Source organism: Pseudorasbora parva, chromosome 7 (genome assembly GCF_024679245.1).
Source record: "Pseudorasbora parva isolate DD20220531a chromosome 7, ASM2467924v1, whole genome shotgun sequence".
In the NCBI taxonomy this organism is placed as follows: Eukaryota; Metazoa; Chordata; class Actinopteri; order Cypriniformes; family Gobionidae; genus Pseudorasbora; species Pseudorasbora parva.
Genome location: NC_090178.1, coordinates 33,439,023 through 33,457,336, shown reverse-complemented (window position 1 = coordinate 33,457,336; position 18,314 = coordinate 33,439,023). Strand labels below are relative to the sequence as shown.

At 41.7% G+C, this 18,314-nt stretch overlaps 2 protein-coding genes across 6 annotated transcripts in view; both read left to right on the top strand.

The window, feature by feature from the left end:
- Positions 1–18,314, top strand: part of clcn1b (chloride channel, voltage-sensitive 1b) — a 62,908-nt gene that overhangs the window by 30,385 nt on the left and 14,209 nt on the right. For all 3 annotated transcript variants that reach the window (XM_067449128.1, XM_067449130.1, XM_067449129.1), the window contains 4 exons: positions 126–251; positions 588–672; positions 17,313–17,414; positions 17,620–17,704. In XM_067449128.1, the coding sequence (XP_067305229.1) occupies positions 126–251; positions 588–672; positions 17,313–17,414; positions 17,620–17,704 (398 nt within the window). The remainder of the gene's footprint in view (positions 1–125; positions 252–587; positions 673–17,312; positions 17,415–17,619; positions 17,705–18,314) is intronic.
- Positions 7,145–11,844, top strand: LOC137083290 (uncharacterized). Of its 3 annotated transcripts, XM_067449132.1 has the most exons (6): positions 7,145–7,233; positions 7,984–8,076; positions 8,740–8,808; positions 9,720–9,890; positions 10,081–10,216; positions 11,134–11,844. In XM_067449132.1, the coding sequence occupies exons 1-6, from the start codon at positions 7,165–7,167 to the stop codon at positions 11,223–11,225; spliced, it is 630 nt and encodes a 209-aa protein (XP_067305233.1). In that variant the 5' UTR covers positions 7,145–7,164; the 3' UTR covers positions 11,226–11,844. The 3 variants fall into 3 exon arrangements, with proteins under 3 accessions (XP_067305233.1, XP_067305232.1, XP_067305234.1); XM_067449131.1 differs by lacking the exon at positions 11,134–11,844 and having other exon boundaries at positions 10,081–10,734; XM_067449133.1 differs by lacking the exons at positions 8,740–8,808; positions 11,134–11,844 and having other exon boundaries at positions 10,081–10,734.

Below are 18,314 nucleotides of genomic sequence, written 5' to 3'. Positions count from 1 at the left end.
TTATGAATCTTTACCTTTCACCTCTCTTGCACCCTTCCTTTTTCTCTCTAAATGGCTTTCTCTGCTGTTCTTTAACTTTCTTTTTTATCTACTGTATGTTTATTTTTGCTCTCTCTGTCTCTCAGGTGTGTTGTTCAGTATTGAGGTCACGTCAACATATTTTGCAGTGAGGAATTACTGGAGAGGGTATTTCGCTGCCACATTTAGTGCCTTCATATTCCGAGTGCTGTCAGTGTGGAACAAAGATTCGGGTGAGACACACACACACACAAGCAGATATGATAAATGAATAATGAATTAATTTCATGGTATAAGTCAAGCTGTCCACGGCTTTCTGATCTCTATAGATGAAACACATTATACATCAATTTGTTCTGGTCCTCAATTTTGATAAGCCAAGGAGTGTTCCAAAAGTCCTGATATACTATCAGCAGCACTGAGATGTTTCACTCTGTGCTTGCTTACACAGATTGTGTATTAGTGGTAGGGATTTTTGCGGGTTATATTGTTACACCAGTAGATGATGAGTGAGTCACTGAGATTTTGCTTAAATAAATATGATATAAGTGTTTTTTTTCCCTCCACAGTCACGATAACAGCACTGTTTCGTACAAATTTCCGTATGGACTTCCCTTTTGACCTGCAGGAATTGCCAGCGTTTGCAATAATCGGGTGGGTGGGTTAGTGTATGCATGTATGTTTGTGTATATATCATATATTTGTACTTGGACCCATAAAAAGCCCTTTACCATAAATGTAGCATTAATAGAAAACATTATGGTAACACTTTAGTATGGGGAACACATATTCACTATTAACTACGACTTTTGCCTCAATTAACTCCTAATTTACTGCTTATTAATAGTTAGTAGGGTAGTTTTTGTAGTGTTCACATTTAGGTATTGGGTAGGATTAATGAATGTAGAATAAGTTCATGCAGACTTAGGCATTAATATGTGCTTTATATGTACCGGTACTAATAAACAGCCAGTATCCTAGTGAGAATTTAACCCTAAAATAAATTGTTACCAAAATGATTTATAAAACTGTCCTCAAATAAATGTTGGCATTTTTTCCCCAGCTGATATCTTTCTAAATGTGTGTGTGTGTGTGTGTGTGTGTGTGTGTGTGTGTGTGTGTGTGTGTGTGTGTGTGTGTGTGTGTGTGTGTGTGTGTGTGTGTGTGTGTGTGTGTGTGTGTGTGTGTGTGTGTGTGTGTGTGTGTGTGTGTGTGTGTGTGTGTGTGTGTTTGTTTTTATTACATAGTGGGGTCCTCAACACGTTTGCACACTCACATAGTGGGGACCAAAAACATAGTGGGGACCAAATCGCCGGTCCCCACAATGTTTTGCTTGTAATCGGCTCAGGAGGCGGTGCTGATATGCCTACTGCAGTTTTTTTTAATGATCCCCTCCATGAACAAAAACCGGACTTTTGTGTATGAGTGTGTGTGGCTGCACTGCTCTACAGCGCCCCTGTAGCCTGGTCGCGGAACTGCACCTATGCACACAGATATGACGTAATACATGAAGGTACACATTTTTTCAACTGCTCATGCGCGAATCGCTTAATTAAACGACAAAAAACTCTTTAAACAGTGTCTGCCAACGGGGAAAGTACATTCGTACAGGTAATTAACCTACTTGTAAATATTAAATTACATAATTCAATAAATAAACATCACAAATTCGAATTATTTTTAAGAATGTTGATGCAATGGAGTTTTCTAATGAGATTAATTAACGTTAACGTTTTTTTTATCAGAATCATAATATTGAATGTGTCGAATGAACTATTGATAAATTAAAACTTCACATCGTTATACAATTTGAAGTGTTTACATGTGCATGTTACTGCGTATTATAAGTGTTATAAACTGCGGCGTGTTGGGAGATTGTGAGACCGCGTGACATCACTGAATCACTGGAACCAGAGGAACGACGAGAGACTGCCTGTTGAAATGAGACCCGAGAAGAATAAAACCATTAAAAGAAGCGGAAGATCATGTTCTCCGTGGCATCGACAAGACCGACGTACTGGAGGCCAAACACATAAACGATTATAAAGGTAACTGTTAGGTTTGTAAAGAACTTTGTTGTTGTGACTGGATTGTGATTAGAAGTACGGCGCTCCCAACATGGCCCGGGAAATATAAATATATATCATGGCCATGAATAGGAAATCTTCCACCAATTAATTATGAATCTGCTATTTCTTATTTTTGTTACCATGATGATATAGCAGAGCCTAGTATTGCTAGCAGGACTCGTTTCTTATTGGTAACATGAGTGTTAAATATAAAGTTAATAACATATGTTTTAACTATGATTAATAACATATGTTTTAACTATGATTTAAGTGGTTTAAAAATACTAAATAAGTAACCATGATTATTTTATGGAATTTGGGTCCATTGGAATATAAAGAATATTGTTTCTTTCAGCAGTTTAAATTGCTCTTTGTGATAGTATCTGTAAATTAATGAAAGAAATAAGCATGCGTTGTGAAAGCATGTTGAATACATTGGTTAAACAGTTTAACTTAAGTTAAAACAGTTTAACTTAAACTTTTACAAAGCTTAAAAGTTGTTTACATTTTACTTACCATAAATGTATTAGTTACATGTCTGCAAGGAATTCAATTGTCTCTCTCTCTCTCTCCCACTCCCCCCTTTTTTCAGGTTTTGGAGTGTTTGCCTTAATTCCTTTTATTAAAGGAGATTTTGATTGTCGAATATAGGGGAGAAACGATCACATTAATTGAAGCTGAACAAAGAAGATGGGCCAATCATGACACTTTTTTTTTATGTTTGTTTGTTTAATGAATACACTTTAAAATTTACAGTAAAAAAGTTACTTTCATTTTGTTCACATTCAAATTTGTCTTGCTGTGGTTTATTAGACAAAATGATTATTTTTTCTTTCCTGAAGCATTGATGCTACTCGTGAGGATGGCTCCCTTGGCCGCCTTATATATGATGATCACATAAACCCAAATTGTACAATGAAAAGGATTATCGTTGAGGGAAAACCTTGTTTGTGCCTATTCGTTGCAAGAGATATCATTCATGGAGAGGAACTCGCATATGACTATGGAGGAAGTCACTGGCCTTGGAGAAAGGTTTGGCAAAATTTGACAACTTTTATCATTTGTACAGTAGAGGAAATGGATAAAGTATATAAATAAACAACTAGAACAATGCTCTATATTTTTGTTGACCTCCATACATTATCCCAAATGTTTCCAACTATGTTTGAAACCAAAGAAATTCTAATTCAAATAAGAAATTTTAGCCATTGTAGTGGTGTCATTGCATATATATAAAATTTATGACGTTTCTATGCGGGTATGTCATTGTTAACAGGTGATGCAATGACACCACTACAATAATTTTTTTTTTTTTTTGTGGTGATAAATGTATGTGAGGGAATAAAAGCCTTTAAAATTGCTTAAAATACATATATAATAGCAATGAAGCAATAATAATTTTGGTTCAAATCAAGTATCAAAGCATTGTTTTATGGTTTTCAAGTTTGAAATTATTGTTCAAGTTGTATGGTTTTATTAAACAAAAATGTCAAAATATGTAATATTTAAAAAATACTGACTAAACAACAATTAATTCAAATGTTGAATGTTGAAATGTTAATGTCTTGATCATTAACATTTGGCCAATTCTGTACAACAGAATTGCTATGGCTACTGTCACTACCTGAACAAGAATATGTGGCCGTCAAAACATGCAAACTTCAATGAACAGAATATTTAGTAAGATAATATATTGTCCTGTGTTAGTGAAGGTTTAATTTAATTTATCTTTTATTTAATGGAATAGTGGACTTAGTGAATTCACAATAGCACTTTGCTAAAGTAAGAGTTTAAAACGGTTTAAATGCATAGTGCAGCCGTAGAAAAGCGGTTTAATGCGTTTCATGGATTCTCATCCATAGAATGCACCACTTTGGGTATTTTGCCAGTTAATCAACAGTTAAACAAGTAATCATATATTTTTTTAAATCAAGTACTCCTTAATGTAATCATGGAATCATGACACCCCTTATGTAAGCCATTCAAACCCTTTGGTACACACACTTCACAGGTTTGGCATGGTGGGGACCTTGTCTAATAAGTAAAGACTTGTAACTATTTTTTATATAACTTTATTACAGCCTCCATGCAAGGATGATGACAACATGACAGCCATAGAGAACTGCTCTGAGGATTCTGTAACTACTGCAAGCACTTCACGATTCACAGCTGAGGTATGTGTATTTATTATCTGTCTGTGCCTCTTTATCTGTCTGTGCCTCTTTATCTGTCTGTCTCTGTCTGTGCCTCTTTATCTGTCTGTGCCTCTTTATCTGTCTGTGCCTCTTTATCTGTCTGTCTGTGTCTGTGCCTCTTTATCTGTCTGTGCCTCTTTATCTGTCTGTGCCTCTTTATCTGTCTGTGCCTCTTTGTCTGTCTGTCTGTGTCTGTGCCTCTTTATCTGTCTGTGCCTCTTTATCTGTCTGTCTATTAATTTCTTATATTTGGTTTTGACATGGGAAAGTCTTACACACTGTTTCCAGTGTAATGTGCATTGTGGGGTCCTTTAGTTTTAGGAAAGCCATTCAAACTCTTTGGTACACACACTTCACAGGTTTGGCATGGTGGGGACCTTGTCTAATAAGTAAAGACTTGTAACTATTTTTTATATAACTTTATTACAGCCTCCATGCAAGGATGATGACAACATGACAGCCATAGAGAACTGCTCTGAGGATTCTGTAACTACTGCAAGCACTTCACGATTCACAGCTGAGGTATGTGTATTTATTATCTGTCTGTGCCTCTTTATCTGTCTGTCTCTGTCTGTGCCTCTTTATCTGTCTGTGCCTCTTTATCTGTCTGTCTGTGTCTGTGCCTCTTTATCTGTCTGTGCCTCTTTATCTGTCTGTGCCTCTTTATCTGTCTGTCTCTGTCTGTGCCTCTTTATCTGTCTGTGCCTCTTTATCTGTCTGTCTGTGTCTGTGCCTCTTTATCTGTCTGTGCCTCTTTATCTGTCTGTCTGTGTCTGTGCCTCTTTATCTGTCTGTCTATTAATTTCTTATATTTGGTTTTGACATGGGAAAGTCTTACACACTGTTTCCAGTGTAATGTGCATTGTGGGGTCCTTTAGTTTTAGGAAAGCCATTCAAACCCTTTGGTACACACACTTCACAGGTTTGGCATGGTGGGGACCTTGTCTAATAAGTAAAGACTTGTAACTATTTTTTATATAACTTTATTACAGCCTCCATGCAAGGATGATGACAACATGACAGCCATAGAGAACTGCTCTGAGGATTCTGTAACTACTGCAAGCACTTCACGATTCACAGCTGAGGTATGTGTATTTATTATCTGTCTGTGCCTCTTTATCTGTCTGTGCCTCTTTATCTGTCTGTCTGTGTCTGTGCCTCTTTATCTGTCTGTGCCTCTTTATATGTCTGTGCCTCTTTATCTGTCTGTGCCTCTTTATCTGTCTGTCTCTGTCTGTGCCTCTTTATCTGTCTGTGCCTCTTTATCTGTCTGTGCCTCTTTATCTGTCTGTCTCTGTCTGTGCCTCTTTATCTGTCTGTGCCTCTTTATCTGTCTGTGCCTCTTTATCTGTCTGTCTATTAATTTCTTATATTTGGTTTTGACATGGGAAAGTCTTACACACTGTTTCCAGTGTAATGTGCATTGTGGGGTCCTTTAGTTTTAGGAAAGCCATTCAAACTCTTTGGTACACACACTTCACAGGTTTGGCATGGTGGGGACCTTGTCTAATAAGTAAAGACTTGTAACTATTTTTTATATAACTTTATTACAGCCTCCATGCAAGGATGATGACAACATGACAGCCATAGAGAACTGCTCTGAGGATTCTGTAACTACTGCAAGCACTTCACGATTCACAGCTGAGGTATGTGTATTTATTATCTCTGTGCCTCTTTGTCTGTCTGTGCCTCTTTATCTGTCTGTCTCTGTCTGTGCCTCTTTATCTGTCTGTGCCTCTTTATCTGTCTGTGCCTCTTTATCTGTCTGTGCCTCTTTATCTGTCTGTGCCTCCATATCTGTCTGTCTGTGTCTGTGCCTCTTTATCTGTCTGTGCCTCTTTATCTGTCTGTGCCTCTTTATCTGTCTGTCTCTGTCTGTGCCTCTATATCTGTCTGTGCCTCTTTATCTGTCTGTGCCTCTTTATCTGTCTGTGCCTCTTTATCTGTCTGTGCCTCTATATATGTCTGTGCCTCTTTATCTGTCTGTGCCTCTTTATCTGTCTGTCTGTGTCTGTGCCTCTTTATCTGTCTGTCTGTGTCTGTGCCTCTTTATCTGTCTGTGCCTCTTTATCTGTCTGTGCCTCTTTATCTGTCTGTGCCTCTATATCTGTCTGTGCCTCTATATCTGTCTGTCTGTGTCTGTGCCTCTTTATCTGTCTGTGCCTCTTTATCTGTCTGTCTCTGTCTGTGCCTCTTTATCTGTCTGTGCCTCTTTATCTGTCTGTGCCTCTATATATGTCTGTGCCTCTTTATCTGTCTGTGCCTCTTTATCTGTCTGTCTGTGTCTGTGCCTCTTTATCTGTCTGTGCCTCTTTATCTGTCTGTCTGTGTCTGTGCCTCTTTATCTGTCTGTGCCTCTTTATCTGTCTGTGCCTCTATATATGTCTGTGCCTCTTTATCTGTCTGTGCCTCTTTATCTGTCTGTCTGTGTCTGTGCCTCTTTATCTGTCTGTGCCTCTTTATCTGTCTGTCTCTGTCTGTGCCTCTATCTGTCTGTGCCTCTTTATCTGTCTGTGCCTCTTTATCTGTCTGTGCCTCTTTATCTGTCTGTCTCTGTCTGTGCCTCTTTATCTGTCTGTGCCTCTTTATCTGTCTGTCTCTGTCTGTGCCTCTTTATCTGTCTGTGCCTCTTTATCTGTCTGTGCCTCTTTATCTGTCTGTCTATTAATTTCTTATATTTGGTTTTGACATGGGAAAGTCTTACACACTGTTTCCAGTGTAATGTGCATTGTGGGGTCCTTTAGTTTTAGGAAAGCCATTCAAACCCTTTGGTACACACACTTCACAGGTTTGGCATGGTGGGGACCTTGTCTAATAAGTAAAGACTTGTAACTATTTTTTATATAACTTTATTACAGCCTCCATGCAAGGATGATGACAACATGACAGCCATAGAGAACTGCTCTGAGGATTCTGTAACTACTGCAAGCACTTCACGATTCACAGCTGAGGTATGTGTATTTATTATCTGTCTGTGCCTCTTTATCTGTCTGTGCCTCTTTATCTGTCTGTGCCTCTTTATCTGTCTGTGCCTCTTTATCTGTCTTTCTGTGTCTGTGCCTCTTTATCTGTCTGTGCCTCTTTATCTGTCTGTGCCTCTTTATCTGTCTGTGCCTCTTTATCTGTCTGTGCCTCTATATCTGTCTGTGCCTCTTTATCTGTCTTTCTGTGTCTGTGCCTCTTTATGTGTCTGTGCCTCTTTATCTGCCTGTGCCTCTTTATCTGTCTGTGCCTCTTTATCTGTCTGTGCCTCTTTATCTGTCTTTCTGTGTCTGTGCCTCTTTATCTGTCTGTGCCTCTTTATCTGTCTGTCTCTGTCTGTGCCTCTTTATCTGTCTGTGCCTCTTTATCTGTCTGTGCCTCTATATATGTCTGTGTCTCTTTATCTGTCTGTCTCTGTCTGTGCCTCTTTATCTGTCTGTGCCTCTTTATCTGTCTGTCTCTGTCTGTGCCTCTTTATCTGTCTGTGCCTCTTTATCTGTCTGTGCCTCTTTATCTGTCTGTCTATTAATTTCTTATATTTGGTTTTGACATGGGAAAGTCTTACACACTGTTTCCAGTGTAATGTGCATTGTGGGGTCCTTTAGTTTTAGGAAAGCCATTCAAACCCTTTGGTACACACACTTCACAGGTTTGGCATGGTGGGGACCTTGTCTAATAAGTAAAGACTTGTAACTATTTTTTATATAACTTTATTACAGCCTCCATGCAAGGATGATGACAACATGACAGCCATAGAGAACTGCTCTGAGGATTCTGTAACTACTGCAAGCACTTCACGATTCACAGCTGAGGTATGTGTATTTATTATCTGTCTGTGCCTCTTTATCTGTCTGTGCCTCTTTATCTGTCTGTCTCTGTCTGTGCCTCTTTATCTGTCTGTGCCTCTTTATCTGTCTGTCTCAGTCTGTGCCTCTTTATCTGTCTGTGCCTCTTTATCTGTCTGTCTGTGTCTGTGCCTCTATATCTGTCTGTGCCTCTATATCTGTCTGTGCCTCTTTATCTGTCTGTGCCTCTTTATCTGTCTGTCTCTGTCTGTGCCTCTATCTGTCTGTGCCTCTTTATCTGTCTGTCTCTGTCTGTGCCTCTTTATCTGTCTGTCTGTGTCTGTGCCTCTTTATCTGTCTGTCTGTGCCTCTTTATCTGTCTGTGCCTCTTTATCTGTCTGTCTCTGTCTGTGCCTCTTTATCTGTCTGTCTCTGTCTGTGCCTCTTTATCTGTCTGTCTCTGTCTGTGCCTCTTTATCTGTCTGTGCCTCTTTATCTGTCTGTCTCTGTCTGTGCCTCTTTATCTGTCTGTGCCTCTTTATCTGTCTGTCTCTGTCTGTGCCTCTTTATCTGTCTGTGCCTCTCTGTCTGTGCCTCTTTTTCTGTCTGTGCCTCAGTGTCTCTGTCTGACAGAGATTTTCTTTTTTCCACTTCATTTTCATATTTTTATTTCTTTTTTGTTCTTAACAGCCTTTGGTTGATTACTCAGACAGCGACGATGGCGTTGTGTGTTCTAAAAATATGAACTCTTATAAAAAGGTATTTTTATTTAATTTTATTTACTTCCATTTGTTTTTATCTTCTCATACCGAAATTGCATTATTTTTAGCTGAATAATGTGAAGTACATTTAAAAGGACAAATAAAAGTATTTTGGACCACCTTAAAATATGTTTTCTAAATGCAAGTTGCTATTGTGAATAATTCAACAATTTCGTACATATGCGGTTTATTTTGATTGGTCTCAATTAAAATTCATCTAGTGACATGGGAATTCTCCAGTCGTTTATTGTGCATAAAATACAACACAGCTAAAAATCCAATTAATAACTAACTGTATAATTCTGATGTACAATCTACAATTGTCTAATACAATTTCATTGCAATATTAAGTTATAGTCAGAGGTGTATAATTTCTAATTTCACTAGAATAGCCTTAAGGTGCTTGGTTACTATATTGTTTGTTTTTAATATTGTTTGGTAATGGTTCACGACCTGTTTTGTTAAAGGGATAGTTCACCCAAAATTTTTAATTTTAATTAATTGCTCACCCTCATGTCGTTTCACACCCATAAGACATTCTTGGCCACAAGATATTTTTGGTGATATCCAAGTGCTTTCTTTCTCTCCATCTGGAGTTAGAATGACAGGCAAAAGTTCAGATTTCATCAACATTATTTCAGTCTGTTTTCTGAAGATGAATAAGGGTCTTATGGGTTTGGAACAACATGAGGATGAGTAATGTTAATGATAGAATTTTCATTTTTGAGGGAACTATCCCTTTAAATTGATAGACATGGATAGAGCGTTTAACAAATGTTGACTTAAAAGATACAGATTTTACACATTCATTTTAAAGTGTAAAAAAGGCAACAGTTCTTTTTCATTATATGAGAAACATACTTTTTTTAGATCATTTAAAACTTGTCATTGTGATGTTTTTGTTTTTAGAGATCCGTGATTCGTGATGATTCGGATGATCTCTTTGAAAATTCCAGTGTAAACAGTGATGATGACCATACAGACATTCAAAATGACATCAGAAGGAATCGTGCACCATTTGCAATTAGTGAACAACATTCCGCTTGTACCACAACATCCAAAAGAGCGAAAAACACCAGAGTAAGTGTTAACTACTTGAATAGCTTGAACAGAACAGAACAGAACAGAACAGAACAGAACAGAACAGAACAGAACAGAACAGAACAGAACAGAACAGATCAGAACAGAACAGAACAGAACAGAACAGAACAGAATAGAGAATAGCCTATGATAGAGGATAAAATTAACTGAATGGTCATTGTCTTTCAAGGCTAGATGGAAGATTGCTGAGTACTCAGATGGATCGAGTGAAGATGAGTTATCTGTCAGTGAGGAAGAGTACATTCCTGACACATCAGAGAGTTACACATCAGATAGTGGCATGAGCTTTACTGCTTCACCAAAAGGTAAAGAAGAAAAGTTACAGATTTTGCCAGTCCGGAGCAGTTCAGCTGTGAACAGAATCAAAAAGTTCAGTACTCAAAGCAGCAGTGATATTTTTATTTATGCTGAATAAAGTCGTAGTTTTTGTTCGAATCATTGATCGATTCACTGATTCATGACCGTTTGAATCTTTTTTTGAAGAACGCGGAAGAGAAGACGATGCTGAATAAAGTCGTGGTTTTTGTTATTTTATGGACCAAAATGTATTTTGGATGCTTCAAGAGACTCTAATTAACCCACTGATGTCTCATATGGACTACTGTGATGATGTTTTTATTCCCTTTCTGGACATGGACAGTATAGTGTGCATACACTTGCATACGCTCTCGGACTAAATATAAAATATCTTAAACTGTGTGTGAAGATGAACGGAGGTCTTACGGGTGTGGAACGACATTAGGGAGAGGAGTTAATGACATTTCATTTTTGGGTGAACTAACCCTTTAACATGCATTTGTGGTCTCATGAATCTATTTGTTCCTGGTCATGACATTTTGACTGAGCACAAATTATGTTTAACTTTATATATTTATTTTGAATTTTACGATAGCACACCGCTGATTTTGTAGCATACTTTGACTGAAATCTTTGCTTGCTTTATTTATTTCTTCTTATATAAGACTCTTATACTTTGTACTTATACCTTTTATAATGGATATTATTGTTCATTAAAACTGACATTAACAAAAATGTCGTGCTTTCCAGCATACACCCCGCCTACCAAGTAAGGGTACTATTGGCAGTGAAAACACAAGCCTGATCAGGGTTACCCAACCGTACTGTACTGAACTGTACCACTCAGTGAAATAAAACCACTGGTTGATGCATTGTTGATGCAAGTGCTTCTCATGAGTAAAATGCTAATGTGTTCCCCCCACAGGTTACGTTAAGAAGACGGACTGGAACAAACATGAGATACAGGCTGTGGAGGCGCATATGATGAGGTTTATTAACAACCGGCGGACTGCATGAGGTGTAAAGAGGCGGAACTTGCACTTAAAAATAGAGAGTGGTCCACACTTAAATTTTACATCAAAAATCTCCGCTCTAAACAGAAAAGATCTGACACATTAATTGGCACACTGGCAGATTAAATTGTTCATTGGTAGAAACAAGCTTTTATAGCTTTAAAACAAGCGTCCATAGTCACATGGTTATAACTAAATAGACCATCAGTTCCATATTATTGTATAATCCTTATCTGCTTCAAATGTATAATTTTTTTTCTTCTATAAACGCAGGCATGGTAGACTTTAATGCTAAAGTTACTTGAGAATGCAGTGTTGGTCATGAAGGGTTTTAGTAATTCATAATTTTTTTAAACTCGTATAGTGTTTACTGTGAACATCTTCATGAATGTTTTAAGCTAATGTTTCTTGACTTGGCTATGGTGACGTACTGATGTTATGAGTTTTGAAAATGTCATATACTGTATTACACATTTTTTTACTCAACCTTGAAAAGTACTAACAATGTTGTTTATACATATAAAACAAACATCTACAAAATCAATTAAAGCATGGAGCAAATTAGAGCTCCTGTTTTGTCTAAAGTACTGCAGATTGTCTTTTGTGTGTGAGTTCGGGTGTTTGGTGTGTGAGTCCGGTCCCCACAGTGACCAAAGACGGGTGTTTGGTGTGTGAGTTTGGTCCCCACAGTGACTAAAGACTGGCGTTTGGTGTGTGAGTTCAGTCCCCACAGTGACCAAAGACTGGCGTTTGGTGTGTGAGTTCAGTCCCCACAGTGACCAAAGACGGGTGTTTGGTGTGTGAGTTCGGTCCCCACACTGACCAAAGACTGGCGTTTGGTGTGTGAGTTCAGTCCCCACAGTGACCAAAGACTGGCGTTTGGTGTGTGAGTTCAGTCCCCACACTGACCAAAGACTGGCGTTTGGTGTGTGAGTTCAGTCCCCACACTGACCAAAGACTGGCGTTTGGTGTGTGAGTTCAGTCCCCACACTGACCAAAGACTGGCGTTTGGTGTGTGAGTTCAGTCCCCACACTGACCAAAGACTGGCGTTTGGTGTGTGAGTTCAGTCCCCACGGTGACCAAAGACGGGTGTTTGGTGTGTGAGTTCGGTCCCCACACTGACCAAAGACTGGTGTTTGGTGTGTGAGTTCGGTCCCCACACTGACCAAAGACTGGCGTTTGGTGTGTGAGTTCGGTCCCCACACTGACCAAAGACTGGCGTTTGGTGTGTGAGTTCAGTCCCCACGGTGACCAAAGACGGGTGTTTGGTGTGTGAGTTTGGTCCCCACAGTGACTAAAGACTGGCGTTTGGTGTGTGAGTTCAGTCCCCACAGTGACCAAAGACTGGCGTTTGGTGTGTGAGTTCAGTCCCCACAGTGACCAAAGACTGGCGTTTGGTGTGTGAGTTCAGTCCCCACAGTGACCAAAGACTGGCGTTTGGTGTGTGAGTTCGGTCCCCACACTGACTAAAGACTGGCGTTTGGTGTGTGAGTTTGGTCCCCACAGTGACCAAAGACGGGTGTTTGGTGTGTAAGTTCGGTCCCCACACTGACTAAAGACTGGTGTTTGGTGTGTGAGTTCAGTCCCCACAGTGACTAAAGACTGGCGTTTGGTGTGTGAGTTCAGTCCCCACAGTGACTAAAGACTGGCGTTTGGTGTGTGAGTTTGGTCCCCACACTGAATAAAGACTGGCGTTTGGTGTGTGAGTTCGGTCCCCACACTGACTAAAGACTGGCGTTTGGTGTGTGAGTTCAGTCCCCACAGTGACCAAAGACTGGCGTTTGGAGTGTGAGTTCGGTCCCCACAGTGACCAAAGACTGGTGTTTGGTGTGTGAGTTCGGTCCCCACAGTGACCAAAGACGGGAGTTTGGTGTGTGAGTTCGGTCCCCACACTGACTAAAGACTGGTGTTTGGTGTGTGAGTTCGGTCCCCACAGTGACCAAAGACGGGTGTTTGGTGTGTGAGTTCGGTCCCCACACTGAATAAAGACTGGTGTTTGGTGTGTGAGTTCGGTTCCCACACTGACTAAAGACTGGCGTTTGGTGTGTGAGTTCGGTCCCCACACTGACTAAAGACTGGCGTTTGGTGTGTGAGTTCGGTCCCCACACTGACTAAAGACTGGCGTTTGGTGTGTGAGTTCGGTCCCCACACTGACTAAAGACTGGCGTTTGGTGTGTGAGTTCGGTCCCCACACTGACTAAAGACTGGTGTTTGGTGTGTGAGTTCGGTTCCCACACTGACTAAAGACTGGCGTTTGGTGTGTGAGTTCGGTCCCCACACTGACTAAAGACTGGCGTTTGGTGTGTGAGTTCGGTCCCCACACTGACTAAAGACTGGTGTTTGGTGTGTGAGTTCCGTCCCCACACTGACTAAAGACTGGCGTTTGGTGTGTGAGTTCGGTCCCCACACTGACTAAAGACTGGCGTTTGGTGTGTGAGTTCGGTCCCCACACTGACTAAAGACTGGCGTTTGGTGTGTGAGTTCTGTCCCCACACTGACTAAAGACTGGCGTTTGGTGTGTGAGTTCAGTCCCCACAGTGACTAAAGACTGGCGTTTGGTGTGTGAGTTCGGTCCCCACACTGACTAAAGACTGGCGTTTGGTGTGTGAGTTCGGTCCCCACAGTGACTAAAGACTGGTGTTTGGTGTGTGAGTTCGGTCCCCACACTGAATAAAGACTGGCGTTTGGTGTGTGAGTTCGGTCCCCACACTGACCAAAGACTGGCGTTTGGTGTGTGAGTTCGGTCCCCACACTGACTAAAGACTGGCGTTTGGTGTGTGAGTTTGGTCCCCACAGTGACTAAAGACTGGCGTTTGGTGTGTGAGTTCGGTCCCCACACTGACTAAAGACTGGCGTTTGGTGTGTGAGTTCGGTCCCCACACTGACTAAAGACTGGCGTTTGGTGTGTGAGTTCAGTCCCCACAGTGACTAAAGACTGGCGTTTGGTGTGTGAGTTCAGTCCCCACACTGACTAAAGACTGGCGTTTGGTGTGTGAGTTCGGTCCCCACAGTGACTAAAGACTGGTGTTTGGTGTGTGAGTTCGGTCCCCACACTGAATAAAGACTGGCGTTTGGTGTGTGAGTTCGGTCCCCACACTGACTAAAGACTGGCGTTTGGTGTGTGAGTTCGGTCCCCACAGTGACTAAAGACTGGCGTTTGGTGTGTGAGTTCAGTCCCCACAGTGACTAAAGACTGGCGTTTGGTGTGTGAGTTCGGTCCCCACACTGAATAAAGACTGGTGTTTGGTGTGTGAGTTTGGTCCCCACAATGACCAAAGACTGGTGTTTGGTGTGTGAGTTTGGTCCCCACAATGACCAAAGACTGGTGTTTGGTGTGTGTGAGTTCGGTCCCCACACTGACCAAAGACGGGTGTTTGGTGTGTGAGTTCGGTCCCCACACTGACTAAAGACGGGTGTTTGGTGTGTGAGTTCGGTCCCCACAGTGACCAAAGACGGGTGTTTGGTGTGTGAGTTCGGTCCCCACACTGACTAAAGACTGGCGTTTGGTGTGTGAGTTCGGTCCCCACACTGACTAAAGACTGGCGTTTGGTGTGTGAGTTTGGTCCCCACAGTGACCAAAGACTGGAGTTTGGTGTGTGAGTTCGGTCCCCACAGTGACCAAAGACGGGTGTTTGGTGTGTGAGTTTAGTCCCCACAGTGACCAAAGACGGGTGTTTGGTGTGTGAGTTCAGTCCCCACAGTGACCAAAGACGGGTGTTTGGTGTGTGAGTTTAGTCCCCACAGTGACCAAAGACGGGTGTTTGGTGTGTGAGTTTAGTCCCCACAGTGACTAAAGACTGGTGTTTGGTGTGTGTTTAGTCCCCACACTGACTAAAGACTGGTGTTTGGTGTGTGAGTTTAGTCCCCACACTGACTAAAGACTGGTGTTTGGTGTGTGAGTTTAGTCCCCACAGTGACCAAAGACTGGTGTTTGGTGTGTGAGTTTAGTCCCCACAGTGACCAAAGACGGGTGTTTGGTGTGTGAGTTTAGTCCCCACACTGACTAAAGACTGGTGTTTGGTGTGTGAGTTTAGTCCCCACACTGACCAAAGACTGGTGTTTGGTGTGTGAGTTCGGTCCCCACAGTGACCAAAGGCGGGTGTTTGGTGTGTGAGTTCGGTCCCCACAGTGACCAAAGGCAGGTGTTTGGTGTGTGAGTTCGGTCCCCACACTGACTAAAGACTGGCGTTTGGTGTGTGAGTTCGGTCCCCACAGTGACCAAAGACTGGCGTTTGTTGTGTGAGTTCAGTCCCCACACTGACTAAAGACTGGTGTTTGGTGTGTGAGTTCGGTCCCCACACTGACTAAAGACTGGTGTTTGGTGTGTGAGTTCGGTCCCCACACTGACTAAAGACTGGTGTTTGGTGTGTGAGTTTGGTCCCCACACTGACCAAAGACTGGTGTTTGGTGTGTGAGTTCGGTCCCCACACTGACTAAAGACTGGCGTTTGGTGTGTGAGTTCGGTCCTCACACTGACTAAAGACTGGCGTTTGGTGTGTGAGTTCGGTCCCCACACTGACTAAAGACTGGTGTTTGGTGTGTGAGTTCGGTCCCCACACTGACTAAAGACTGGTGTTTGGTGTGTGAGTTCGGTCCCCACACTGACTAAAGACGGATGTTTGGTGTGCGAGTTCGGTCCCCACACTGACTAAAGACTGGCGTTTGGTGTGTGAGTTCGGTCCTCACACTGACTAAAGACTGGCGTTTGGTGTGTGAGTTCGGTCCCCACACTGACTAAAGACTGGTGTTTGGTGTGTGAGTTCGGTCCCCACACTGACTAAAGACTGGTGTTTGGTGTGTGAGTTTGGTCCCCACAGTGACCAAAGACGGGTGCTTGGTGTGTGAGTTCGGTCCCCACACTGACTAAAGACTGGCGTTTGGTGTGTGAGTTCGGTCCCCACACTGACTAAAGACTGGCGTTTGGTGTGTGAGTTTGGTCCCCACAGTGACTAAAGACTGGCGTTTGGTGTGTGAGTTGGTCCCCACAGTGACCAAAGACGGGTGTTTGGTGTGTGAGTTCGGTCCCCACAGTGACTAAAGGCTGGCGTTTGGTGTGTGAGTTCGGTCCCCACACTGACTAAAGACTGGCGTTTGGTGTGTGAGTTCGGTCCCCACAGTGACTAAAGACTGGTGTTTGGTGTGTGAGTTCGGTCCCCACACTGAATAAAGACTGGCGTTTGGTGTGTGAGTTCGGTCCCCACACTGACTAAAGACTGGTGTTTGGTGTGTGAGTTCGGTCCCCACACTGAATAAAGACTGGCGTTTGGTGTGTGTGAGTTTGGTCCCAACACTGAATAAAGACTGGCGTTTGGTGTGTGAGTTCGGTCCCCAAAGTGACTAAAGATTGGCGTTCAGTGTGTGTGAGTTCGGTCCCCACACTGAATAAAGACTGGCGTTTGGTGTGTGTGAGTTCGGTCCCCACACTGAATAAAGACTGGCGTTTGGTGTGTGAGTTCGGTCCCCACAGTGACTAAAGACTGGTGTTTGGTGTGTGAGTTCGGTCCCCACACTGAATAAAGACTGGTGTTTGGTGTGTGAGTTCAGTCCCCACAGTGACTAAAGACTGGTGTTTGGTGTGTGAGTTCGGTCCCCACACTGAATAAAGACTGGCGTTTGGTTGTGTGAGTTCAGTCCCCACAGTGACTAAAGACTGGTGTTTGGTGTGTGAGTTCGGTCCCCACACTGAATAAAGACTGGCGTTTGGTGTGTGAGTTCGGTCCCCACACTGAATAAAGACTGGCGTTTGGTGTGTGAGTTCGGTCCCCACACTGAATAAAGACTGGCGTTTGGTGTGTGAGTTCGGTCCCCACACTGAATAAAGACGGGTTGTGTGTTTGCTGGACCCCAGATATACTCAATACCTGAAATGTCCCCACAAGTGACCACTGTGTCAGGTTTATAATTTTTTTAGTGAAATATCTAAAATCTGAAGTGATACTTTTAAACAGGCTTTTTAGTTTTTGTCAATTAATTTTTTTTAGGTCTGTAGGATCATAGGAAAGGGTGGTCCTCACTATGTAGCATTCTGACAGGTGATCCCCACAATGCACAAAAACAAGTATGTGTGTGTGTGTGTGTGTGTGTGTGTAGGATCTCATGTGGGTTTCTAGGGGCGTTCTTTGTGTATCTGAACAGACAAGTTGTTCTGATCATGAGGAGACCGACAGCTCTTACGCGCTTTCTCACAAAACAGCAAGTCACCAATTACACATCAATACTCCTTTTTTAATAAACTTAATTTTACTTAGAATATCATTTTTACTGTTCTGTACTTATTTATTATTCTACTATTTCACTTGTATTGCAAATTACATTAAAAACAACATTAATAAGTTCATTAGAAACATCCTTAGAACAGTGGCTGTTAATTACATCTGTTTGTGTTTGTTTGCTCTAGCCGGTTGATTTACCCTGGTGCTGTGACACTAATAATATCCTCCATCACATTTCCTCCGGGGTTCGGACAGTTCATGGCTGGAGAGGTGTGTATATACTTTTTAAGTAGACAGCCATAGAGCAGTGTTATTTAAAGTTTAAAGTTGTTTGCAAGTCTTTGAACATGCACCAAAATTGTAATTTTGTTGCTTTAAAATGTATCTTTTTTGCTGTTTTATTAATTTGTTCTTATGTTTTAGTTAAATCATTGGCAATGTCGTACTAATTTATTCTCTAATGTTCATTTAGTTAAATTGTGGGCACAATATGTGGTTTTACCACATATTTCCACATCATGTGCGGGTCATCGTAATTATTGTTAATCCGTGAGGCATTTGAAATGACTGGTCACGTGACCCCAACATGGCGGCACCCATAATGGGGTGCCCCACTCCATGTAGAATAAAACATCCTTTTTTAAAAGCACAACATGTAATTTTCACCATTAGAGGTTCCTTATTCAAAACAAAGGTGTAGCTTGATGGCGCTTTGATTTCGTGGAATGGTGGGAGTTGTTGTTTTGTTGTCTTCACCACAGCTGTTGGAAAAGAATCCAATGGCACTCGGGCAGAAATCATATTCAAGATTTATTACCGTTACTGTAGTATGAAGCAGGGTGGGGCTGAAAGCCGTTGGAAAGGAATGAGACTGATGGAG